The following is a 27,575-nucleotide window of genomic DNA, read 5'->3' on the forward strand; positions in this document are numbered from 1 at the left end:
TGTTAAACTACAGACCTATTTATAATCTTCCCTTCGTCTCTAAAATCCTTGAAAAAGTTGTAGTAGAACAGCTTTGTCGCCACCTACAGGACAATAACTTATGTGAAGTTTTCCATTCAGGATTCAGAGCCCACCACAGCAGGGTTCAGAGCCCACCACAGCAGGGTTCAGAGCCCACCAGAACAGGGTTCAGAGCCCACCACAGCAGGGTTCAGAGACCACCACAGCACTGAAACTGCGTTAGTTAAAGTCAAAAACGATTTTTTTATTAGCCGCTGATGATGGTCTGTTCTCAGTCCTGGTTCTGTTGGACCTCAGCGCAGCGTTTGACCATTGACCACAACATTCTGCTGCAGAGGCTGGAATGTGATGTAGGTGTCGGATGTCCCGCCCTCAGAGGCTCCGCCCTCAGCTGGTTTAAATCCTATTTATCTGATAGGTACCAATTTGTTAATGTAAACCAGAGCTCCTCACCTTGCTCTAAAGTAATTTACGGTGTGCCTCAGGGTCAGTACTGGGTCCAGTTCTGTTTCCTCTTTACATGCTGCCGTTAGGCAACATGATCAGGTCACATGATCAGGTCACATGGCATTAACTTCCACTGCTCTGCAGACAACGCTCAGCTGTATTTATCAATGAACCTGATCAGAGTGATCAAGTAGACAGACTTAGTGCTTGTGTGAAGGAGATAAAAACATGGATGACACTTAATGATCTGCTTCTTAACCCTGAACAAACCGAGGTCATTGTGCTGGAGGTCATTGTGCTGGAGGTCATTGTGCTGGAGGTCATTGTGCTGGAGGTCATTGTGCTGGAGGTCATTGTGCTGGAGGTCATTTTGCTGGAGGTCATTGTGCTTGGCCCTAAGCATCTACGAGACGCTCTATCTGAGCAGATAGTCACACTGGACAATGTCACTGGAGCCTCCAGTTCTACTGTAAGAAACCTCAGTCTTATTTGACCAGGAGCTCTCATTTAAAGCTCATATAAATCAAGCTTGTAAAACAGACTATTTCCATTTGAGCAACAAGAGCCAAAATCAGAAGAATCCGGCCTAAAAGCGAAGCTGAAAAACGTCTCCTGCATTTGTCACGACTAGATACAAACTCCTGCTCACAGCAGGTCCTAAAAGCTCCATAAAAAGCTTTAACTGGTTCAAAATGCAGCAGCAAGATTACTGACAGGAACAAAAAGAAGAGAGCACATTACGCCGGTGCTGGAGTCTCTTCACTGGCTCCTCGTCGAGTCTAGAATCAAATTCAAAATTCTACTCTGACCTACAAAGCCATAAATGACATGGCCCCTCGCACCTCAAAGATGCTATAGAACCATATCATCCAAACAGAGCTCTTCGCTCTCAAAATGCTGGCCTTCTAGTCCCAAGAGTCTCTAAAAGTACAGTAGGAGGTAGAGCGTCTAGCTACCAAGCGCCTGTGTTATGGAATCAGCTCCCGACCCATGTTAAATATGCTGACACAGTCTCTTCATTTAAGTCCAGGCTTAAAACGTTCCTCTTTGAAATCTCTTATGGTCTGACCAGTTAGGAACAGAAATATAAACCCACAGCTTCAGCTACGCGGCCCTAGCAGCAACTGTGCTGGGGAAAGTACGGCGGCTTGAGCACTATCCTCTTCATCCTACTTATTCTATCAAACTATATTTAATTTTCAATTCCACTTGCAAACTGTTCACCGCCTATTTTTCTTTTTCTCACTCCTGAGGACCTGTGGACCCAGATGTCCCTCTCCTGGTGAAGTGGTCCCTGCCCCGTGTGGACGGTCCCTCATCTGCCTGAAGAGTGGCTCCAGCTCCAGTCTCCCTCGCGTCCGTCTGTGAGAGTCGGGTCTCTCCTTCACTCTGGAACTCCTCCAGGTTTCTGGACCCTATCCCTTTTTCCCAAGGAGGTTTTTTGTAGTTTTTCTTGGCCGAGGACAGAGGACTCTGGGACATCGTCCCTCGCCACCACAGACATTGTTTGATTCATTTTTCACTGTCGCCCTCAGAGGCAACTGTTGTTGTGATTTTGGGCGTTACAAAAATAAATTGAATTTAATTGAATTGAAATCCCCATAGGGTCCTCATCAAAGGCCTTGGACCCATCTTTGACAGGCCCGACAGCATCCCTGTCATCGCCCCTGCCCTCAGAGCAGCCATGGGTCCCCCCTACAACATCTACTCCCACTAAAGATTATTCACTCTCCTTCCCATCTCCACCCTCACCCAGGGGCCTTTCCCAGCCTGTCACGATCCTGTGTGTCTGTTCTTGTTCGTGTTTTGCTCCCTGCCCCGCTCTCTGCAGCTGCTCTTCATTCCCTCATTAGTCTATAGGAGGGTATATATGCTCCCTCTCTCCCTTCACTCCCTCGTTAGTCTATAGGAGGGTATATATGCTCCCTCTCTCCCTTCACTCCCTCGTTAGTCTATAGGAGGGTATATATGCTCCCTCTCTCCCTTCACTCCCTCGTTAGTCTATAGGAGGTCTATAGTCCTAGTTCAGTACCTGGTCCATCAGATCTTGGCTTGAGGACAGAGCGTGCAAATGTCTGTATCGCCCTTTGCAGTATTTGTCATAGATGAACTTTGACCTCTCTTCATCCAATGAATCCGGCCTTAGCTGTTCTGTTGCCGGGACAACAGGGGCCCAGATCTGATTGGCTGCTCGGTTGCCAAGGGAAACAAAAAGCTGTGGTCATAGGAAACAGAATGTCAGTTTCAAACCTGGATCTACAAAGGTTTTATCATTGTTTCTGTCGTCAGGTGACGGAGTCAGGGTCTGATCGGAGTCAGGGTCTGATCGGAGTCAGGGGTTTGGACTTAAAGGGTTAGTACAGGGTTAGGGGTTAGGGGTTTGGACTTAAAGGGTTAGTACAGGGTTAGGGGTTAGGGGTTAGGGGTTTAGACTTAAAGGGTTTGTACAAGGTTCATCGGGATAGAATTGATCACAACCTGGATCAGGGCCTCGGTCCACACTTTGCTGTCCATCGTCAGACTCTTGATTTTGGAAACTTTCCCCAAAGACCTGTGAACACCTGTAATGGATGAAAACATTTAGGTTGAATTGTGGTTCCTCTGAAAGAAGAATCATGTGGATGGAGCAGAACTTCGACCTTCTGGACCCTTTTAACTTACATCGATAAACTCTCTCACCAGCGCATGTGTTTTTACACTTTATTTACCTTATTTTACCTGTGCAGTTGTGTTTATACTTAGTTTCTTACCTGCGCAGGTGTGGCACAGCACCAACAGCAGGTTGGCCGACGCCCACTCGGGATTAGCGGCGCTGCAGTCTGCGCACAATTTAGTGCTGGGATTCTGGTCCCACAGACGCAGCGCCACCTGGCTGCTGCCCAGAGAACTGCTGATCCCAGAGCAGAGAGAGTCCATCCAGACGGACAGCTCTTTGGACGAATCCACAGAGACACTGTGGAGAAGGGCGGGGCTTGTTGAGTCACATATTTAAGGTTGTAACTTTGTTGGCTTATAGAGGTTTGTCAAGTTAAAATGACGTCTTCACCTGAAGCTCTTGAACGGTGTGATGAGGCTGAACAAATGTTTGCCGCTCTTTTTCACCGCTGCCACGTTCAGCTGCACCACGAATGAGGCCACGCCCAGAGCGAAGCTGTCTTTGTTGGGAAACACCCAAAACTCGGAGCGAAGCACGGCGCCGTACGCTCGACTGCGAGGCTCCTTCAGTGTGATTGGCCCATGATGCTCTGGGGGGGCGGGGCTAGCACAGCCACGAGCCAGTAGGAGCGAGGTCACCCAGCCATCCTGCACATCTGTGGAAAACAAAAGAAACAGAGTTAGTAATTTAACAGACCACAGTGTCCAGCTGGAGGAGCTCTGGACCACAGTGCCCAGCTGGAGGAGCTCTGGACCACAGTGTGGGCCGCAGTGTCCAGCAGGAGGCGCTCTCACCGTTGCTGTGGGCCATGAAGTCATAGTGTTTCTTCCCGAGGTAAACAGAGAATTGCCCTTTGTCCATTTTCTTTACATTGGTGACATTTGAAACGTGGAACATCACCTCACTGAAGCGATCCTGAAGAAACAAACAAAGACACTTGACCTCAACTTACCCAGTTCTGTTAATTGTATGTTTTGTTAAAAAAAATGCGGTGTGAGTGTTACAGCGCCCTCTGCTGTGTGAAAGAAGGACTCACATAGTTTAAAGGTCCCATAACATGCAAAATCGACTTTTCAGAGCTTTTAACCTTCTTACATTGCTATTTGTGCTTCATATATGTCCAGAGTGTTTTTTTGATTGATTCCCGCAGTTTTTAGCTATAGTACAGACTATCTCCTTTCCTCGAATCTCCAAACTGACGGGGGGGGGGGGGCAAGACCGCGTCATAAGGGCAGGCACGTGTGACTTATTTTGTTTGATTGCTGCCGCGGACACAGCTCGTTATTTGTCGTCAACATGCCTGGTTGGAGAAAATGTGTTTTTGGCTGTAAAAATTGCGTCAAACTCTTTAGTACAGTACAGTACGTGAAAAGTGTGTCCACGCTGTCACCTCTGCCTCTGTTTACACCCCCACCGTCTCCGGGGTGGGCGGGGCACACAGCTCTCTGAGACTACGTCACGGGTTGGGCGGGGGAGCCAGATCGCTCTTCGCAAGGATGGGGGCGAATATCAAACCAAGCCGTTTGCATTTCCGGGTTGGTGGGCGGGTCCAAGGTCTGGGTGATATTTCATAACTATTATGTTATGGGTGTTGCACAACTCTTATTATTATCAAATATACACTTAGGATAGACTACAAAACGTGAAAAAAGCATGTTATGTCACCTTTAAGTGAGATTTGAAGTGTGTTACAGCGCCCTCTGCTGTGTGAAAGCAGAACTCACAGTGCGTTTCTTCCACAGAGCCATGACCTGTCCATCAAACGTAGCCCACACAACGTTATGTCTGCAACAGAGATCAGGGGTCCAAGATCATGGTCTGTCGTCTAACAGAGATCAAGGGTCAAAGATCGTGGTCAGTCTTCTAACAGAGATCAGAGGTCAAAGATCATGGTCAGTCTTCTAACAGAGATCAGAGGTCAAAGATCATGGTCAGTCTTCTAACAGAGATCAGAGGTCAAAGATCATGGACAGTCTTCTAACAGAGATCAGGGGTCAAAGATCATGGTCAGTCTTCTAACAGAGATCAGAGGTCAAAGATCATGGTCAGTCTTCTAACAGAGATCAGGGGTCAAAGATCGTGGTCAGTCTTCTAACAGAGATCAGAGGTCAAAGATCATGGTCAGTCTTCAAACAGAGATCAGGGGTCAAAGATCGTGGTCAGTCTTCTAACAGAGATCAGAGGTCAAAGATCATGGTCAGTCTTCTAACAGAGATCAGGGGTCAAAGATCATGGTCAGTCTTCTAACAGAGATCAGGGTTTTTCTTAAATCTCTTTGACATTTAAAGGTGCACTAGGCAACTTTTCAGTTTTTTCATGGAGATTCCTGCGTTGACTCATAATCTCTACATTATGACATTAAACCTCCAACGCCTTTAGAACCTGAATACGGATTATATACAAACTACTGATGAGCATCAACCACTTCTGGTGGTTTTAAACTCCTGGAGATGGACAGAAACTGCAGCTGACGCATGTTTAGAAGTTGTAAAAAAGACCCTTTGTTTAAGGACAAAATGTTCAACAATATTAAGACTTATCTGGAGGAAAATGAGACTCCGCCTCCTTTGGGACGCTTCCAAAGCAGTCTTGAGAGGACAAATTATAGACAAAACCTCAGAAAGAAAGGAAACAAAGGGAGAAAAGGCAAAATGATCTGCAAGAAAAACTAAATTGATGGAGGAAAATCAAGTCATAAAGGAATGTCCTAAAATCTACAAGAAATTAAAGATAAAAGGAGAAATGAATGATCTGACCTGGCACATAAGACACACACACACACACACACACAGACACACACACATTATTTTATTTTGATCCTAACCCTAAACTGTCATTAGTTTCGAGGCTCCGCCCACTTCTCTGCAGTTCCCTCTTGTTACTTTGTTTATTGCGACAGGGACAGTGCATTATATACATTATCCTTATCATGAGAGATGCATTGCTCAAGTGCTAATTTCCACCTGTCGTCCCTGGGGAGCTGATGTTTAATGGTTAAGTCCCCCTGAGGGGACAATAACCCAGAGGACACCTGCAGACACAGGCAGAACATGCAAACTCCACACAGAAAGGCCCTGTGCACCGGCATGCAGCTGTTTGAAGTCTGACAGGTCAACTCTGACCTGTAACTCATCCTGGTGACATCACCCAATCGTCTCCATGGCGATAAAGATGTTTAATGCCATACTGTGGACATTTCTAGATAAAGCAATGACATCTACGCTGAGTGTCTCACAGCAGCAGCTCTGACACGCTGCTGTAAGGTGAGTATAAATGTGTATGATGAGAGTTACACCTGATGCCCTTCCACACGTCGAGCCAGCTGCAGCGGGCCACAGAGGGGCCCTGAGCTGCGGGGCCCGAGGAGCCTGAGGAGCCTTTCTTCCTGGACACTCTCAGCGTGGCAGTTCTGTGACAGAACAAATTTTAACTGATTTACAACATTAGCAACACTTTAAATGTACGGGCTGTAAAAACACACAAACGTGACACAAAAGACTAACTCTAACTCTAACTCTAACTCTAACTCTAACCCACTAACCCTAACCCACTAACTCTAACCCTAACCCACTAACCCCAACCCTAACCCACTAACCCTAACCCACTAACCCTAACCCACTAACCCAAACTCACTAACCCTAACCCACTAACTATAACCCTAACCCACTAACCCTAACCCACTAACTCTAACCCTAACCCACTAACCCCAACCCTAACCCACTAACCCTAACCCACTAACCCTAACCCACTAACCCAAACTCACTAACCCTAACCCACTAACTATAACCCTAACCCTCACCCTAACCCTAACCCTAACCCTAACCCTAACCCTAACCCTAACCCACTAACCCTAACCCACTAACTCTAACCCACTAACCCTAACCCACTAACCCTAACCCACTAACCCTAACCCACTAACTATAACCCTAACCCACTAACCCTAACCCACTAACCCTAACCCACTAACTCTAACCCACTAACCCTAACCCACTAACCCTAACCCACTAACCCTAACCCACTAACTATAACCCTAACCCACTAACTATAACCCTAACCCACTAACCCTAACCCACTAACTCTAACCCACTAACCCTAGCCCACTAACCCTAACCCACTAACCCCTAACCCTCTAACCCTAACCCACTAACCCTAACCACTAACCCTAACCCACTAACCCTAACCCACTAAGTATAACCCACGATGAAACGGAGAAAGTATGCACATAACTCAGGGAAACCATAGGAACCATGCAGCTGTCCAGGCCTGAGTGTACATAGAAACACTGACTGTTCAAAGGTCTGAAGTGAAACACTCTGCTACTGCCATCTAGAGGACCAAAGCTGAATGCTCACTGTAGGAAAAGAATGTAGGAGAATGACTCCAGACTGAGGCCAAGCTGTTTGCTTCAGGTAGTTAGCAGCTGGCTAATGCTAGTTTACATATGATTGCTTGGTCATGCCGGGGTCAACTTTAGCCTACTTACAGACAGCGTTACATTTTAGGATCAGATAATGCTCTTGAAAGCTTTGAGGGCGTGTCTGGCACAGAGGGCATGTCTGGCACAGAGGGCGTGTCTGGCGCAGAGGGCGTGTCTGGCGCAGAGGGCGTGTCATAAGGAGTGTGGATAAGGACCAACGCCCAGAACTTCTGTCCTCAGGGGAATCTGCGTTTTAAGTTTTATACAGCTAAAATCTGGAACAGTCTTCCTTAAATATTCAAATCTAAGCTAAAAACAGTTTTTTTTAGCCGTGCATATGACTGAAATTATTTAATTTGCACTCTTTACTTTTATGTCTTAAACTGTTTTGTGATATCTGTATATGAATGCAGTTTTGTGTGAAGCACGTTCAATTGCCTTGTGTACGAATTGTGCTCTACAAATGAACTCATTAAAAGCTGTGACAAAACGGTTCTATTTTAAGAAACAACTTCAGTTGTAAATCATCTGGACTTTTGAGGTTACAACAGAATATTTGTCTACAACGGAACACTCCTGGCTTAGGACTTAAAACATATCTGGCTTAGGACTTAAAACATATCTGGCTTAGGACTTAAAACATATCTGGCTTAGGACTTAAAACATATCTGGCTTAGGATTTAAAACATATCTGGGTTAGAACTTAAAACATATCTGGCTTAGGACTTAAAACATATCTGGCTTAGGACTTAAAACATATCTGGCTTAGGACTTAAAACATATCTGGGTTAGGACTTAAAACATATCTGGCTTAGGACTTAAAACATATCTGGCTTAGGACTTAAAACATATCTGGCTTAGGTTTTGCTTAGGACTTAAAACATATCTGGCTTAGGACTTAAATCATATCTGGGTTAGGACTTAAAACATATCTGGCTTAGGACTTAAAACATATCTGGCTTAGGACTTAAAACATATCTGGCTTAGGACTTAAACATATCTGGCTTAGGTTTTGCTTAGGACTTAAAACATATCTGGCTTAGGACTTAAAACATATCTGGGTTAGGACTTAAAACATATCTGGTTTAGGACTTAAAACATATCTGGTTTAGGACTTAAAACATATCTGGCTTAGGACTTAAAACATATCTGGCTTAGGACTTAAACATATCTGGCTTAGGACTTAAACATATCTGGCTTAGGTTTTGCTTAGGACTTAAACATATCTGGCTTAGGACTTAAAACATATCTGGGTTAGGACTTAAAACATATCTGGGTTAGGACTTAAAACATATCTGGTTTAGGACTTAAAACATATCTGGCTTAGGACTTAAAACATATCTGGGTTAGGACTTAAAACATATCTGGGTTAGGACTTAAAACATATCTGGTTTAGGACTTAAAACATATCTGGTTTAGGACTTAAAACATATCTGGCTTAGGACTTAAACATATCTGGCTTAGGACTTAAACATATCTGGCTTAGGTTTTGCTTAGGACTTAAAAGATATCTGGGTTAGGACTTAAAACATATCTGGCTTAGGTTTTGCTTAGGACTTAAAACATATCTGGCTTAGGACTTAAAACATATCTGGCTTAGGTTTTGCTTAGGACTTAAAACATATCTGGCTTAGGACTTAAATCATATCTGGGTTAGGACTTAAAACATATCTGGCTTAGGACTTAAAACATATCTGGCTTAGGACTTAAACATATCTGGCTTAGGACTTAAACATATCTGGCTTAGGTTTTGCTTAGGACTTAAAAGATATCTGGGTTAGGACTTAAAACATATCTGGCTTAGGTTTTGCTTAGGACTTAAAACATATCTGGCTTAGGACTTAAAACATATCTGGCTTAGGACTTAAAACATATCTGGCTTAGGACTTAAAACATATCTGGCTTAGGTTTTGCTTAGGACTTAAAACATATCTGGGTTAGGACTTAAAACATATCTGGCTTAGGTTTTGCTTAGGACTTAAAACATATCTGGGTTAGGACTTAAAACATATCTGGCTTAGGTTTTGCTTAGGACTTAAAACATATCTGGCTTAGGACTTAAAACATATCTGGCTTAGGTTTTGCTTAGGACTTAAAACATATCTGGCTTAGGACTTAAAACATATCTGGCTTAGGACTTAAAACATATCTGGCTTAGGACTTAAAACATATCTGGCTTAGGTTTTGCTTAGGACTTAAAACATATCTGGCTTAGGACTTAAAACATATCTGGCTTAGGACGTAAAACATATCTGGCTTAGGACTTAAAACATGTCTGGCTTAGGACTTAAAACATATCTGGCTTAGGACTTAAAACATATCTGGCTTAGGACTTAAAACATATCTGGCTTAGGACTTAAAACATATCTGGCTTAGGACTTAAAACATATCTGGTTTAGGACTTAAAACATATCTGGCTTAGGACTTAAAACATATCTGGCTTAGGACTTAAAACATATCTGGCTTAGGACTTAAAACATATCTGGCTTAGGACTTAAAACATATCTGGTTTAGGACTTAAAACATATCTGGCTTAGGACTTAAAACATATCTGGCTTAGGACTTAAAACATATCTGGGTGGATAATACCTGTTTAATACATCTTCCCTCTTTTTGTATTCATGTTTATGAAATAACATGTCATTTATGTGACGTTTAGACTGTGACATCATGAATATAATAACTTATGCAGTGATGGTCGAAATGTGTCTTAGGTTAAAAGGTTAATTGAATCTATTACATAAACAAAGTAAATAAAGTCCTGATCCATGAGAGTTTGTGCTCAGACAAACATGTATAGTAAAAGTAACTGACTCACCTGGGCATCTGCGCTCTGGGCTTCTTTGATTGGCTGGGGGGTTTGGGAGGTGGCGGAGCTGGTCGTGAGGGGACGGGGCGTCCTGGAGGCAGGCTGAGGGTCACACGTTACAGAATAAACCAAGAGCACAATAATAAGGTGAATAAGAACACATTTTTTAATATAATAATATATCAAGGCTGACACCATCTAAGTGACGGATTAAAAAGCCTTTTCAATTCTGGTGATGTCACTTACGCTGCAGCAGCTGTAGGTTCCTCTTCCTCATTGGAGGATTCAGACTCCGCCTCCTCGTAGTTCGTCCAATGGGAGAGCATGGTCAGGAGCTCCACTTTAGTCTGAGTCGAGGCTGAAAACACAAAACATGAAACAGTTTGACGCTTCAGTTCTGTTGAGTCATAAAAAAATGAAAACCAGAGCGAACAGTCGAAGTATGACTGTTCGCTCTGGTTTTCATGTTTTTATGATTCCACCTTTAAAGGCGCAATGGACGATTTTTCGGCGATTTGCGAACGCAGGCGGAAGTGCGCATGCCACTCCCCCGTGGTCCTGCCACTCCCCCGTGGTCCTGCCACTCCCCCGGGCTCCTGCCACTCCCCCGGGCTCCTGCCACTCCCCCGTGTTCATGCCACTCCCCCGTGCTCATGCCACTCCCCCGTGCGGACTGATACAACACACCTGCGTTTGTTTATTAGCGCAACGGAGCGCATCGCATCTCTCGTCTCCCGTAGATTTCTGTCCACTTCTGCGTCAGCTCAAACTGTCTTCCTCCGTCTTCATTTTGTCCCGTACACTGAGGGAACTATATCATGATAGATCAATGCGCTTAAGCATGCGGAAACGTGGGGACGAGCCACACGCGGCTGCAGGTGAGCGGTAGGTGAGTTTTATGATTGATACTTGGCAGGACTAATCGGCCGTCCACGCCACGAGGAAATAAGACTTTTCCATTCAACCTTTAATATAAGAAAAGAAAAGATGTTCTGCTCCTTTGTCTCTGCAGTTGTGCCACTCCTCTCAGAGCCACCAGCCACTGTGTATCGCTCTTATTAGAGATGGGTGGTCGATATATCGATACTATGGTATCGATACCCAGTCGTCACTTTTTGGGTATCGATCTCATGACAAAAATATCAATATTATTTAATAGCTTTAAAACTTAAAACCACAACTCAACAATCAAAGTTATTGAACCAACACAGCCTCTTTTAAACAGCAGAATGGACTCTTCCGTTGCTACGTGGATCGTCGTCATGGTGCTCAGTCTCTCCCTCTAGTGGCCAGCAGGACTTTACCTCCTGATCATAAACACAAGAGGAGCATGTGCGGCGTCTTCAATGTCTGACAGAAGAAGGAGCGTGGTATGGGCAGATGTTTCACCCGCTGACAAGGAAGATAAGATATTCCTTTATTTGTCCACACAATGGAGAAATTTTGGTGTTGCAACACTAGTAGATACAGATGTAAAAGAACAGATAACTTATAGGAAGCTTCATAAAAACACTCCTAATAGAAAAACTCAAAATGAATAAATAAATGAAAGAGAAAATTAAAATAAGATAATGTAAGACAAAGTAATAATAGTGGCTAACAGCAACACTGCCCAACCTTTCTGATTTAGTTTCAAAGTATTGTTCAGTTGATATTGTTTCATGTTTCAAAGCTTATGTGAGATGTCTAAAGCTTAAATCTGAAATGTTAGCTGGTCTGAATGATTTCAAAGTTCATCTGAGACGCTGTGCTCAGGTATTTGATGAATTTCATTTTTTTTTAATGCAAATTTGAAAATATAAGTATCGGTATCGATAGTATCGGTACTGCTTTGTTATCATCCTTCCATTGAGTGTAGACTCTCTCAGGTTGAGTAGCAGCCAGTTTATATTTCTGGCTTAATAACCCATGACAATAACACAAAGAGAGATTCTACTGTCCATGGAATTACAAACACTTGTGCACGTGCATTTCTGTTTAAACTCACCCAATAACAAATAGAATATTTTTTAACCCCATTGAGAATCTTGGAGAGGGCTTTGCATCATCAATATACGATCTTGATGAAAACTAATGCAACCCTAGGTGGAAATAAAAATGTTGATGTTGCAGGAGCCGAAACAAAGCTAAAGGAGCTTTTACCAAAATATTAGAAGGTGATCTATACTAGATCTATCTAGTATACTCAAAAACTCAATCAAATACATTAAAAATCAAAACTGTGTAAATGTTTTACTGTTTAAATGTCAAAAATGAAGCAAGACATGATGAAAAACGTAATTATGCTAATTAAATACATAATACATGTTTTCTTACATTCAACTACTGAAGATTCCAATTGATATCTCTAAATGTAATTCATTTTTTCCTGTTTTCTGCATCACATTAATGCTGTGGTACATGGTCCCTGTAAAATTATCTGAATAAATTCAAAACTAAAATAGACACCAATGGAATAAAATTCAAAACAAGATTAAATATACAAACCGTTCAGATCCGTGAACTCTGTGACTTCCGTGACCTTTGGCTCCAGGACCGATTTGACCAGGTTTGACAGAGCGCCCACATCTACAACAAATACTGTGTCAGATAAAACAGCAACTAACCATTATTTTAGTGTTCGACAGTCAAAGGCTTGTTACTATGGAACTACATTTTGAACCAAATAAATGTTGAAATACAGTGACGTAAAAGAATATGTATAAATAAAGTGTAAATAGAGAATATTATGGAATAAAGTGTACTTATAAGCCAAGGATAGCTTCAGGGGTGTCCGTAATTATGTTGAGTGGGTAATGGTTCTTACTGTATTTATAATGTAATGAACCTGATGATGATAATGAAATATGAATGAATGAATCAGAAATAGTTTATTCTTTTTGCATTTTAATGGATGGAGTCTTTGTTTTGAAAGGTCTTTTCCTGTGTGTTTTAGAGTGCTTGTGTCACATCCTTGTGTTACCTGTGAATCCAGGTGTGAACGGCCCTGTTGGTTGGAGGAGCTTCTCTGCAGGGAGGAGGGGCTCCTGTGCAGGGGGCGTGACTTTAGGAGTGTTAGCACTGACCATTTTGCTAACGGCTTCGGTTAATCTGGGTATGTCGGAGAAAGAGCTGGACATGCCAGTCTGAGCGTTAGCCGAAGAATTAACCTCCACCGCTAAGCACGGGATGCTAGCTGCAATGCTATTGGCCAGAGCAGAGGGGTGTGGGGCTGAGGGGGGCGGGGCTGATGGGAGAGGGGCTTGAGGAGCTGAGTGGATAGAGTCTTTGATGGAGAGGGCGAATCCCGAAAGAGATGGAATGTGAGTCGCAATGAGGTCACTGACTCCGCCCAGAGAAAGAGCGGGCGAGGCTTCATCTGAAGACAGGAAAGATAAGATAACCTTTATTTGTCTCACAATGGGGAAATTCCAACCCAAAAAAACATATTAAAAAAAACGTCTAAAAAACCTTTTATATTCTTAATAAAAATGACACTCTTATTTACAGCTGTTATATGGACAGCAAATATTACACCAGGATGATTGAAATGATGGACTCATTGATGCCCTGTAGAACTGTACCCAGTGGGCAAGTATTCATCACACAGAGCAAATATGTATCCCACTGTGGGCACATAATCCCAGTTCCCAACAAGGCATGAGAAAAACGTGAAAACACAAGACTGAACCCTACAAGACCTAAACAATCAAAGCTGACAGTCCATGGCTCCATTGGAAAACTTTCCTCCTGACGAGGCTAACATGGCTAGCAGGGGGAAGCCCCGGGATTCCACATCTGGGCCCCGCTAGCCCAGATGTGGAATCCCGGGGCTTCCCCCTGCCGGAGGTGAAGGGATGATCTGCAGACCAGGGCCGAGATGATGGCGCTGCTGATGGAGGACCAATCTCAGACTTGTGGGGGTCCCAGAGGGAGAGGAGGGAGATGATACTGAACGTTTCCTTGAGAAGGTCATCCCAGAGCTCTGGATTTGAGATCGCCCCATCACAACAGAAAGAGCACTTTGATTGGGCAAAACAAGACCAGCAACTAAAGGACGAGGCCTGATAATGAAGTATCTTAACGATTGTGTGAAGGAACGTGTCATGAAGGCTGCAAAGGTTAAAGGAGACCTCCAGTACAAATTATATTGGGAAAGGTTTGTGGTCCGCAGCGTGGTAGTCATGGTAGCCCCATTAGCTTGAGAGGCGGGCTGTTTTCCAATGGAACTGTGGACCATCAGCTTTGATTGTTTAGGTCCGGTAGCATTACTTGTCTTGTGTTTTCCCTGTGCCCTCATCTCTTGTTCATCTTTTCTGGGATAATGTGGATTAAACAGTGATTTTAAAGCAAATGTCTGCAGCATTGGAGTAAGTGCGTGTCACCATAGGGTGTTAGGCTTAGTCGACATCTTTTTTCTGTCCTGCGTTCTGGTACCTTTTAGTAGCTAACCCATACAAAAAATATTATTGAAAGCAAATCAGTTCTGTCAGTTCAGACTGCTTTTTATATTTCTTACGTAATTGTGAGTGTAACCTTTGTCATTTAAAATATTTTCACACTTCATTGTGACATCACCGGTCTCACCACAGCACATTCACAAAAAATGGCTTCTAATGATTCTAATGTGATTCTGCTGTGATTCTGTTGTAATTCTAATGTGATTCTAATGTGATTCTGCTGTTATTCTAATGTGATTCTGCTGTGATTCTGCTGTGATTCTAATGTTATTCTAATGTGATTCTGTTGTGATTCTGCTGTGATTCTAATGTGATTCTAATGTGATTCATTTGGGATTCTGCTGTGATTCTAATGTGATTCTATTGTGATTCTGCTGGGATTCGGCTGTTATTCTAATGTGATTCTGTTGTGATTCTGCTGTTATTCTAATGTGATTCTATTGTGATTCTGCTGGGATTCTGCTGTTATTCTGATGTGATTCTGCTGTGATTCTAATGTTATTCTAATGTTATTCTAATGTGATTCTGTTGTGATTCTGCTGTGATTCTAATGTTATTCTAATGTGATTCTGTTGTGATTCTGCTGTGATTCTAATGTGATTCTAATGTGATTCATTTGGGATTCTGCTGTGATTCTAATGTGATTCTATTGTGATTCTGCTGGGATTCGGCTGTTATTCTAATGTGATTCTGTTGTGATTCTGCTGTGATTCTAATGTGATTCTATTGTGATTCTGCTGTGATTCTGCTGTTATTCTGATGTGATTCTGCTGTGATTCTAATGTTATTCTAATGTGATTCTGTTGTGATTCTGCTGTGATTCTAATGTGATTTTAATGTGATTCTGCTGTTATTCTGCTGTGATTCTGCTGTGATTCTAATGTGATTCTAATATGATTCTAATGTGATTCTAATGTGATTCTGTTGTGATTCTAATGGGATTCTGCTGTGATTCTGCTGTGATTCTAATGTGATTCTGTTGTGATTCTGCTGGGATTCTAATGTGATTCTGCTGTTATTCTAATGGGATTCTGCTGTGATTCTAATGTTATTCTAATGTGATTCTAATGTGATTCTGCTGTTATTCTAATGTGATTCTGCTGTGATCCTGTTGTGATTCTGCTGTGATTCTGCTGTGATTCTGCTGTGATTCTGCTGTGATTCTGTTATGATTCAAATGTGATTCTAATGTGATTCTGTTGTGATTCTACCTTTGTTCTCAGCCTTGGGTCCGGTCCACGTCTCAGCTCTGATCCGCATCGCGTCTGGTTCTTCTCTGAAACAAGAGCAATGCATTTGAGAACATTCAGCTGGACTTAATCCTTTCATCCTGAGGCTGAGCGTTCATGGAAGAGGAAAAATGGAAACCTGAGGAGACGAGGCAATCAATAGCACAAAAGATCCATGACATGTAAGACTAGTTTGAATCATAGTCAGAATGGTGCATTTCTCCTGCTGGTCGGCTGCATCTCAGTAACAAAACATATATCAAAATATGATAACACTGAGTTCTGTGCTTTTGTTTTGTTTTGTTTATTCATTTTTCAAATGTATAATTCATTTTCCAAATGCATAAACAAAACTAAACTAAACTAAAACACAGAACTCAACAGAAATTGACCAGAGAACAAAAAAAGCAAATAAACATAAACATCAACTAAACATTCAAAAACAATGGTTCCAAATAGTCCAAAGTCTTTCATTTTTTTCCATTTCCAAATTAATTCTGAATTGTATTTTTTCCATTTGTATGATGTCCATTCAGTCCTTGATCGTTGCTGATGTCCGTGTCAACCAATGTTTTATGATGGCATTTTTTTCCTGCCACCAAAAGGACATTCCAAAGGTTTCCAGTCACCGTGTCCATGGCAGGAGATTTGAGGCCCAAATACATAGTTCTAAATTTCAGAGGGATGTCAATGTCAAATACAGTCACAGTCCCACAACACATGATAGTGGAAATGACTCCTGGCATTTCCTTGTGAGTAATGGGCACTTTGATATAGTGTAAGGAAAAAAAACGTTTTACATTTTTCCAGCAAAATTCCCTCCAGACATTAACCAAGATGAAGCTGAAGATGGATGCCCTGCTGTTTTGGTGCGTTTTGTTTTGTCTGTTTTAGTGCGTAAGTCGTGTGTCAGCGTGTTCTTACACCCTTGAAGAGCTCTTAACCATCAGAACTACAACTCCTAGGTAACCTGCAGTACATCTAGAACGCTGCTGCTCGGGTCTTGACTAGAACCAGGAAGTACCATCACATCGTACTTCCTACATCAGATCCTCCTCTTAGGATCGCTGCAGAATTAGTCATTTTTTTGGCCAAAAGAGTGAAACACAGCAGACGAGGAAAGCAAGCCGGGTTGCTCGTACGCCCTTACATAGAATCTTCCTCTCTAACCTTCGCTCACTTTCCAACAAAATGGATGAACTAGCACTGCTGATGAGACCAAACAGAGACTTTTCATCATCTCCTGTTTTGTGCTCCATCATTGTGTGGTACGCTGGAGCCACAGCCAGGGACAAACAGAGACTGCAGCGCCCTCTGCTGAGAAGGTGAACGTCTGCAGACTTCCATCTCCACAAGACAAACCGGACACCCTTCGACCCCTGACCACACCCTCCGGCCCCTGACTGTGCCTAGAAATTCTGTCCATAAAAACTTTGAACAGAACCGGTGACAAAGGGCAGCCCTGAGGAGTCCCTCATGGGAACAGGTCTGACTTACTGCAGTGAACACAGCTCCTGCTCCGGTCATACAGGGACCTGACAGCCCTGAGCAAAGGACCCCTAAAAGACACCCCAAGGGACACGTTTGAAAGCCTTCTCCAGATCCACAAAGCACATGTGCACTGGTTGGGCAAACTCCCATGAACCCTCGAGCACCCGATGGAGAGTCTAGAGCTGGTCCAGTGTTCCACGACCAGGACCTAAACTGCTCTGATCCTCCAGAATCTGAGGTTCGACTATCGGTTGGATTCTCCTCTCCAGGACCTGGAATAGACCTTATGGGAGGCTGAGGAGTGTGATCCCTCTGTAGTTGGCACACACCCTCTGGTCCCCCTTCTTGAACAGAGGGACCACCACCCCGGTCTGCCAGTCAAGAGACACTGTCCCCGACCGCCACACGATGTTGCAGAGACGTGTCAACCAAGACAGTCCTACAACATCCAGAGAGCCACCGAGGAGTTTGCGAACAACCTCAGTGACTTCAGCTTGGGTGACCGATAGTCCTCCTCCATGGCCTCCCCGAACTTCTTCCTGGCCCGGGTTTTTGCCTCTGCGACAGCACGAGCTGCGGCCCGCTTGGCCTGTCAATACCTGTCGATGACCTCAGGAGACCTACAAGCCAGAGTGGCCTGGTAGGCCTCCTTCTTCCGCCTGACGACATCTCTTACTTCCGGTGTCCACCACCGGGTTCGGGGGTTGGCGCCAAGACAGGCACCGGAGACCTTGCGACCACAGCTCCGAGCAGCCGCATCAACAATGGAGGTGGAGAACATGGTCCACTCGGACTCAATGTCCCCAGCCTCCCCCGGGACATGGGAGAAGCTCTCTCTGAGGTGTGAGTTGAAGACCCTCCTGACAGAGGCTCCGCAAGACGTTCCCAACAGACCCCCACAATGCACTTGGGTCTGCCAAGTCTGTCCGGCTTCCTCCTCCGCCAGCGGATCCAACTCACCACCAGGTGGTGATCGGTTGACAACTCTGCCCCCCTCTTCACCCGAGTGTCCAAGACACGCGGTCGGAGGTCAGATGATACGACAACAAAGTTGATCTTTGACCTCCGGCCTGTGTCCTGATGCTTGAACATGGTGTTCGTAATGGACAATCCGTGGCTAGCACAGAAGTCCAATAACTGAACACCGCTCGGGTTCAGATCAGGGCTCCTCCCCTCCCCAGGTGACACTGTCATTGCCCACGTGGGCGTTGAACACTGCAGACTTCAGACATGACACGGACAGCTGTGTCCTGCAGAAGTTCTCTGATGACTGCCAGTGTCGGACTCATCACGGACGATGATGATGCGGAGGACAGAGGACTGGCGCAGGACTTTGTGGACTGGTGTCAGCGGAACCACCTCCTCATCAACGCGGGGAAGACCAAGGAGATGGTGGTGGATTTCCGCAGACGCCACCCCACTGCCCCCTCACCAGTGAACATCCAGGGACGGGACATTGAGAGAGTGACTCATACAAGTACCTGGGTGTTCATCTGAACCACAAACTGGACTGGACTCATAACACAGACTGTACAGGAAGAGCCAGAGTCGGCTCTACCTCCTGAGGAGACTCAGGTCTTTTGGAGTGACAGGGTCGCTCCTGAAGACCTTCTACGACGAAAGTCATCAAGAAGTCCAGCTCCGTCCTGGGCTGTGCTCTGGACTCGGTGCAGGAGGTGGGGGACAGAAGGGTCCTGGCTAGATTCACATCTATGCTTGACCATGAGTCTCATCCCCTGCAGGACACTCTGTCCGCTCTGGAGAGCAGCTTCAGTGAGAGAATGATCCACCCTCGCTGTGTGAAGGAGAGGTTTCGCAGGTCTTTCCTTCCTGCTGCTGTCAGACTTTATAACAAACACTGTTAGTCCTGAACACTCGCAATACTGACCTAACCTAATACTGATGTGCAGTTCTGTCATATGTGCAATTACTGTTAGAATTCATGTGCAATTAATGTCATGATCACATGCAATGGTATTTATGTATTTATGTATTTATTTATTTATTTATTTGTCTATGGGAGTTTTTATTTATAGGAGATCTTCTACTGAAAGTGTTTTTCAGACTTCCTATAAGTGATCTGTTCTTCTGTATCTACCTCTGTATCTACCTGCGTTGCACCAATGAAATTTCCCCATGTGGGACAATAAAGGATTATCTTATCTTATCTTAAGTCCCCCAGTAGAACAACGGAGTCCCCGGTCGGTGCACTATCCAGTTCCCCTACCAAGGACTCCAAGAAGGCCGGGTACTCTGCACTGCTGTTCGGCCCGTAAGCCCCCACAACAGTGAGAGACCTGTCCCCCACCCGAAGGCGAAGGGACGCGACCCTCTCATCCACCCGGGTAAACTCCAACACGTGGCGGCTGAGCTGAGGGGCTATAAGCCCACACCAGCCCCGCCCACACCAGCCCCGCCTCTCCCCGCGGGCAACACCAGAGAAGTGGAGCGTCCAGCCCCTCTGGAGGAGATGGTTCCAGAGCCCAAACTGTGCGTTTTGCCAATTCAAACACTTGAATAAATGTATAATTTCGGACTCATCACGGACGACGATGATGCGGAGTACAGGGGACTGGCGCAGGACTGGTGTCAGCAGAACCACCTCCTCATCAACGCGGGGAAGACCAAGGAGATGGTGGTGGACTTCCGCAGACGCCACCCTGCTGTCCCCTCACCAGTGAACATCCAGGGACGGGACATTGAGAGAGTGACTCATACAAGAACCTGGGTGTTCATCTGAACCACAAACTGGACTGGACTCATAACACAGACTGTACAGGAAGAGCCAGAGTCGGCTCTACCTCCTGAGGAGACTCAGGTCTTTTGGAGTGACAGGGTCGCTCCTGACAGGGCTGCTCCTGAAGACCTTCTATGACTCTGTGGTGGCATCAGCTCCTGTAGGTGTGACCTGCTGGAGCAGCAGCATCACAGAGAGGGAGAGGAAGAAGCTGGACAAAGTCATCAAGAAGTCCAGCTCCGTCCTGGGCTGCGCTCTGGACTCGGTGCAGGAGGTGGGGGACAGAAGGGTCCTGGCTAAATTCACATCTATGCTGGACCATGCGTCTCACCCCCTGTAGGACACTCTGTCCCCTGCAGGACACTCTGTCTGCTCTGGAGAGCAGCTTCAGTGAGAGACTGATCCACCCTCGCTGTGTGAAGGAGACGTTTCGCAGATCCTTCCTTCCTGCTGCTGTCAGACTCTACAACAAACACTGCCCTGAACAGGTGCAATACTGAATCAACCATGTGCAATACCTGTAAATAAGAGTGTTCTATTTTGTTTTTTATACGGTTTACTTACCTGCTAATAGTATTACCTAGTCTTGTGCTAGTTATTTTTTACTTTATTTTATTTTTATTTTATTCTATTATCATCCATCCATCCATCCATCCATCTTCTGCCACTTTATCCGGGGCCGGGTCGCGGGGGCAGCAGTCTGAGTAGGGACTCCCAGACTTCCTCCTCCCCAGACACTTCCTCTAACTCCTCCGGGGGGATCCCGAGGCGTTCCCAGGCCAGCCCAGAGACATAGTCTCTCCAGCGTGTCCTGGGTCTTCCCCGGGGCCTCTTCCCGGTGGGACATGCCTGAAACACCTCCCGAGGGAGGCGCCCAGGAGGCATCCGGAACAGATGCCCGAGCCACCTCAGCTGGCTCCTCTCAACGTGGAAGAGCAGCGGCTCTACTCCGAGCTCCCCCCGTGTGGCCGAGCTCCTCACCTTATCTCTAAGGGAGCGCCCAGCCACACGGCGGAGGAAACTCATTTCGACCGCTTGTATCCGCGATCTTGTTCTTTCGGTCACTACCCAAAGCTCATGACCATAGGTGAGGGTAGGAACGTAGACTGACCGGTAAATCGAGAGCTTTGCCTTTCGGCTCAGCTCCCTCTTTACCACAACGGTCCGATGCAGCGACTGCATCACTGCAGCCGCTGCACCGATCCGCCTGTCGATCTCACGCTCCATCCTTCCCTCACTCGTGAACAAGACCCCGAGATATTTGAACTCCTCCACTTGGGACAAGGACACCCCACCCACCTGGAGAGGGCAAGCCACCTTTTTCCGGTCGAGAACCATGGCCTCGGATTTGGAGGTGCTGATTCTCATCCCAGCCGCTTCACACTCGGCTGCAAACCGTCCCAGTGCATGTTGCAGGTCCGGGTTTGATGGAGCCATCAAGACAACATCGTCTGCAAACAGCAGAGATGAGATCCTGTGGTCCCCAAACCGGACACCCTCCGACCCCTGACTGCGCCCAAATGGCAGCCCTGGCGGAGTCCTACATGCACTGGGAACAGGTCTGACTTACTGCCGGCAATGCGAACACAGCTCCTGCTCCGGTCATACAGGGACCGGACAGCCCTGAGCAAAGAGCCCCGGACCCCGTACTCCCGGAGCACCCCCCAAAGGACACCCCGAGGGGCAAACTCCCATGAGCCCTCGAGCACCCGATGGAGGGTAACGAGCTGGTCCAGTGTTCCACGACCGGGACGAAAACCACTCTGCTCCTCCTGAATCCGAGGTTCGACTATCGGTCGGATTCTCCTCTCCAGTACCTTGGAATAGACCTTACCCGGGAGGCTGAGGAGTGTGATCCCTCTGTAGTTGGAACACACCCTCCGGTCCCCCTTCTTGAACAGAGGGATCACTACCCCGGTCTGCCAGTCCAGAGGCACGGTCCCTGAACGCCACGCGATGTTGCAGAGACGTGTCAACCAAGACAGTCCTACAACATCCAGATACTTTAAGTACTCAGGGCGGATCTCATCCACCCCCGGAGCCCTGCCACCGAGGAGTTTGCGAACAACCTCAGTGACTTCAGCTTGGGTGATGGATGAGCCAGCCTCCGAGTCCCCGGTCTCTACTTCCTCTTCGGAAGACGTGACTGAGGGATTAAGGAGATCCTCTAAGTATTCCTTCCACCGTCCGTCGACATCCCCAGTCGAGGTCAGCAGGCCTCCACCCGCACCGTAAACAGTGTTGGTGAGACACTGCTTCCCCCTCCTGAGGCGCTGGACGGTTTGCCAGAATTTCTTTGGTGCCGACCGATAGTCCTCCTCCATGGCCTCCCCGAACTCCTCCCAGGCCCGGGTTTTTGCCTCTGCGACAGCACGAGCCGCGGCTCGCTTGGCCTGCCGATACCCGTCGATGACCTCCGGAGACCTACAAGCCAGAGTGGCCTGATAGGCCTCCTTCTTCAGTCTGACGGCATCCCTTACTTCCGGTGTCCACCACCGGGTTCGGGGGTTGCCGCCACGACAGGCACCGGAGACCTTGCGACCACAACTCCGAACAGCCGCATCAACAATGGTCGTGGAGAACATGGTCCACTCGGACTCAATGTCCCCAACCTTCCCCGGGACATGGGAGAAGCTCTCCCGGAGGTGCGAGTTGAATACCCTACTGACAGAGGGCTCCACTAGACGTTCCCAACAGACCCTCACAATGCGCTTGGGTCTGCCAAGTCTGTCCGGCTTCCTCCTCCGCCAGCGGATCCAACTCACCACCAGGTGGTGATCGGTTGACAACTCTGCCCCTCTCTTCACCCGAGTGTCCAAGACACGCGGCCGGAGGTCAGATGACACGACAACAAAGTCGATCATTGACCTCCGGCCTAGGGTGTCCTGGTGCCATGTGCACTGATGGACACCCTTGTGCTTGAACATGGTGTTCGTTATCGACAATCCGTGGCTAGCACAGAAGTCCAATAACTGAACACCGCTCGGGTTCAGATCGGGGAAGCCGTTATTCCCTATCACCCCTCTCCAGGTGTCACTGTCATTGCCCACGTGGGCGTTGAAGTCCTCCAGTAGAACAACGGAGTCCCCGGTCGGTGCACTGTCCAGTACCCCTCCCAAGGACTCCAAGAAGGCCGGGTACTCTGCACTGCTGTTCGGCCCGTAGGCCGCCACAACAGTGAGAGACCTGTCCCCCACCCGAAGGGGGAGGGACACGACCCTCTCGTTCACCGGGGTAAACTCCAACACGTGGCGGCTGAGCTGAGGGACTATCAGCAAGCCCACACCAGCCCGCTGCCTCTCCCCGCGGGCAACACCAGAGAAGTGGAGCGTCCAGCCCCTCTCGAGGAGATGGGTTCCAGAGCCCAAACTGTGCGTGGAGGTGAGGCCGACTATATCTAGTCGGTATTGCTCAACCTCCCGCACAAGCTCAGGCTCTTTCCCCCCCAGCGAGGTGACATTCCATGTCCCCAGAGTTAGTCTCTGTGTCTGGAGATCTGGTCGCCGAGGCCCCTGCCGTCGACTGCCGCCCAAATCTCTCTGCACCGGCCCCTTATGGATCCTCCTGCGGGTGGTGGGCCCACGGGAGGGCGGCCCCACGTCGCTCTTTCGGGCTGTGCCCGGCCGGGCCCCGTGGGGTAAGACCCGGCCACCAGGCGCTCGCCATGGAGCACCCATCCCAGGCCTGGCTCCAGGATGGGGCCCCACAGACATTGTTGATTCGGCCCTCAGAGGCGACTGTTGTTGTGATTTTGGGCCTTACAAAAATAAATTGATTTGATTTGATTAGACGTTAATCTACGGAAGACGAGAGATACGTTGCGATCCGTCGCGCTAATAAACAAACGCACGTGTGTGTTGTATCAGTCCACACGGGGGAGTGCGCATGCGCACTTCCGCCTGAGTTCGCAAATCGCCGAAAAATCGTCCATTGCACCTTTAAGTAGAAAAATGTTAGTGAAGGTTTATTTGAATAACAGTACTGAAGTAAAGCTAACAGACATGGTACTCTTTAGGGTTACTAAACCATGTGAGGTAAATCTACTATTCCAAGTAATGTGAACATTATTGCACATTTTGTGTTCAAAAGATTACTAATGTTTAACTACTATCTTGGACAGTTTGAGAAATATTGAGTGAGGCTTCCTTGATTTGATCAACTCAGTTCTAATTTGTACTTACAGTAGGCTTTACAAGACAGGACAGCTTAGCTTGACATGGGGATGAGAGAGAAGGTAGTACATTGTCGGAGTCACGATTCAAGCTCACGACACTGCAGCCGGCTGTACATGGAGCTGTACACGTGCTGCCACCTTAACCACTCAACCACCAGGCAGCACTATATGTGAGTTTCACATGTGAATCATCCGACCAGAAGTGAAAGGGTTAGTGTAAATTTGAGCTGGCTAAATACTTAATTGTAGATGTGTTCTGTGGTTTCTGCCACACTCCATCACACTACTATTTAATTTACTTGTATTTTATGCAAACATCTGTATTTAGGAAGTGAAAACAAATAAATGGGGTGCACGGTGGCAAAGGCGGTTAGCGCTCTTGCCTCCCAAGAAGGAGATCGTGGGCTCTCCCCGTGTTACCGTGGGTTCTCTCCGGGTTCTCCGGCTTCCTCCCACCGTCCAAAGACATGCATGTGTTAGGCAAAATTGGTGACTCTAAATTGGCCCTAGTGAATGAATGTGAGTGTGAACTGTCTGTAATGTCTGTGTCTCTGTGTTGGCCCTGTGACAAGTTGGCCACTGTCCAGGGTGTACCCCGCCCAAGGCCCGAAGTCACTGGGATAGGCTCCAGTCACCCGCGACCCCGAAAGGGAACAAGCGGTAGAAAATGGATGGATGGATGGAAACAAATAAATACAAATACATCATCCGGGTGAGCTTGATACCTGTCTGAAAGGGCAGAGCTAAGGCTGTTCCTGGAGTAACATCTTCTGGGTTTGGGCACAGGCGGTGAAACAGGATGTGATGTCATCTGTGGGAGACACAGTAAAGTGGTGAGACACAAAAGAGGCGCCACAAACCGGTTCAGCTGCAGGTTTCACTGATCTACCATGATTATACAGAGAAACACTGCAACGTGACATGAGCCATTTATGCTTTTATAACGTTAAACATAAACGTGCCACTGACTGGGTGGAAGGACCTGAGCTTGTGCTCATGAAATATCATACAGACCATATTAAATAAATGTTATTCTCCATGAACCCCAAAGACAAAGCAGAACCAGATCCAAACCAGGAAAGACCTGGAGCAGAAGAATATCAGAACCAGGGAAGAACTGGAGCAAAACCTGGAAAGAACTGGAGCAGAACCGGGGAAGAACTGGAGCAAAACCGGGGAAGAACTGGAGCAGAACCGGGGAAGAACGGGAGCAAAACCGGGGAAGAACGGGAACAAAACCGGGGAAGAACTGGAGCAGAACCGGGGAAGAACGGGAGCAAAACCGGGGAAGAACTGGAGCAGAACCGGGGAAGAACGGGAGCAAAACCGGGGAAGAACGGGAACAAAACCGGGGAAGAACTGGAGCAAAACCGGGGAAGAACTGGAGCAGAACCGGGGAAGAACGGGAGCAAAACCGGGGAAGAACTGGAGCAGAACCGGGGAAGAACGGGAGCAAAACCGGGGAAGAACGGGAACAAAACCGGGGAAGAACTGGAGCAAAACCGGGGAAGAACTGGAGCAGAACCGGGGAAGAACGGGAGCAAAACCGGGGAAGAACGGGAACAAAACCGGGGAAGAACTGGAGCAGAACCGGGGAAGAACGGGAGCAAATCCGGGGAAGAACTGGAGAAAAACCGGGGAAGAACTGGAGCAGAACCGGGAAAGAACTGGAGCAGAACCAGGGAAGAACTGGAGTAAAACCGGGGAAGAACTGGAGCAGAACCGGGGAAGAACTGGAGCAGAACCGGGGAAGAACGGGAGCAAATCCGGGGAAGAACTGGAGCAAAACCGGGGAAGAACTGGAGCAGAACCGGGGAAGAACTGGAGTAGAACCAGGGAAGAACTGGAGTAAAACCGGGGAAGAACTGGAGCAGAACCGGGGAAGAACTGGAGCAAAACCGGGGAAGAACTGGCGCAGAACCGGGGGAAGAACTGGAGCAGAACCAGGGAAGAACGGGAGCAGAACTGGGGCAAAACCGGGAAAGAACTGGAGCAGAACCAGGGAAGAACTGGAGCAGAACCGGGGAAGAACTGGAGCAAAACCGGGGAAGAACTGTAGCAGAACCGGGGAAGAACTGGAGCAGAACCGGGGAAGAACTGGAGTAAAACCGTGGAAGAACCGGAGCAGAATCTGGGAAGAACTGGAACAGAACCGGGGAAGAACTGGAGCAGAACCGGGCAAGAGCTGGAGAAGAACCGGGGAAGAACTGGAGCAGAACCGGGGAAGAACTGGAGCAGAACCAGGGAAGAACGGGAACAAAACCGGGGAAGAACTGGAGCAGACCAGAGCAGCACAATCTGTGTATTTTAGGTGTGATACTGTTATGTTAAATGTTCTCACATGTGTTTAAAAGTGAGTCGTCACACGTTGTACTCTAAATGTCACTTAGGTCGGTTGTGGTTTTGCAGACTTACCTCGGTTGTTTTGTCACACTCTGAGCTTCTTATCAACGACCACAGCCCTTCCCTTAGACCTGGGTCAGATCTGCTTTAGTCCTCTGGTAGACCTGGGTCAGATCTGCTTTAGTCCTCTGGTAGACCTGGGTCAGATCTGCTTTAGTCCTGTGGTAGACCTGGGTCAGATCTGCTTTAGTCCTGTGGTAGACCCGGGTCAGATCTGGTAAAGATGTGATTAAGACCCGGGTTAGATCTGAGTAAGACCTGGTTTAGTCCCTGTGTAGTCCTGCTTTAGTCACGTCTTCCTGCATTAAATGGCAGTAAACAAAGGTCTGCGGCTAAAACCTGTCAGGGCACATTCCACTGTGAGACACGCCTCAGTCACATGACGGTCACATGATATGGTCACATGACACAATGTGTTAGCACACTGGAGCCGCTCAGTGATTCTGAAGCACTGCAGAGACCTGAGCACAGGGCTAATGTGATGGTATTTCCTGGTTCTAGTCAGGACTAAGTGATGGTACTTCCTGGTTCTAGTCAGGACTAATGTGATGATACTTCATGGTTCTAGTCAGGACTAATGTGATGGTACTTCCTGGTTCTGGTCAGAACTAATGTAATGGTACTTCCTGGTTCTAGTCAGGACTAATGTGATGGTACTTCCTGGTTCTAGTCAGGACTAATGTGATGTACTTCCTGGTTCTAGTCAGGACTAATGTGATGTACTTCCTGGTTCTAGTCAGGACTAATGTGAT

The 27,575-nt window shown here is 46.9% G+C and overlaps 1 protein-coding gene across 1 annotated transcript in view; it reads right to left on the bottom strand.

Moving 5' to 3' along the window:
* Positions 1 to 26,903, bottom strand: part of LOC140372552 (arf-GAP with Rho-GAP domain, ANK repeat and PH domain-containing protein 1) — a 43,542-nt gene extending 16,639 nt beyond the window's left edge. Inside the window, exons 1-14 of the mRNA XM_072459685.1 lie at positions 26,836 to 26,903; positions 25,146 to 25,231; positions 16,001 to 16,065; positions 13,313 to 13,708; positions 12,838 to 12,918; positions 10,597 to 10,708; positions 10,360 to 10,452; positions 6,420 to 6,533; positions 4,849 to 4,909; positions 3,919 to 4,039; positions 3,515 to 3,779; positions 3,219 to 3,421; positions 2,947 to 3,029; positions 2,501 to 2,683 (exon numbers count right to left, since the gene is read on the bottom strand). Of these exons, the coding sequence (XP_072315786.1) occupies positions 2,501 to 2,683; positions 2,947 to 3,029; positions 3,219 to 3,421; positions 3,515 to 3,779; positions 3,919 to 4,039; positions 4,849 to 4,909; positions 6,420 to 6,533; positions 10,360 to 10,452; positions 10,597 to 10,708; positions 12,838 to 12,918; positions 13,313 to 13,708; positions 16,001 to 16,065; positions 25,146 to 25,231 (1,863 nt within the window). The 5' untranslated portion in view covers positions 26,836 to 26,903. The remainder of the gene's footprint in view (positions 1 to 2,500; positions 2,684 to 2,946; positions 3,030 to 3,218; positions 3,422 to 3,514; positions 3,780 to 3,918; positions 4,040 to 4,848; positions 4,910 to 6,419; positions 6,534 to 10,359; positions 10,453 to 10,596; positions 10,709 to 12,837; positions 12,919 to 13,312; positions 13,709 to 16,000; positions 16,066 to 25,145; positions 25,232 to 26,835) is intronic.
* Positions 26,904 to 27,575: the final 672 nt, after the last annotated feature.

This window comes from Eucyclogobius newberryi, unplaced genomic scaffold (assembly GCF_026437365.1).
Source record: "Eucyclogobius newberryi isolate DKJ021-1_F unplaced genomic scaffold, fEucNew1.0.hap1 SCAF_25, whole genome shotgun sequence".
Classification (NCBI taxonomy): Eukaryota; Metazoa; Chordata; class Actinopteri; order Gobiiformes; family Gobiidae; genus Eucyclogobius; species Eucyclogobius newberryi.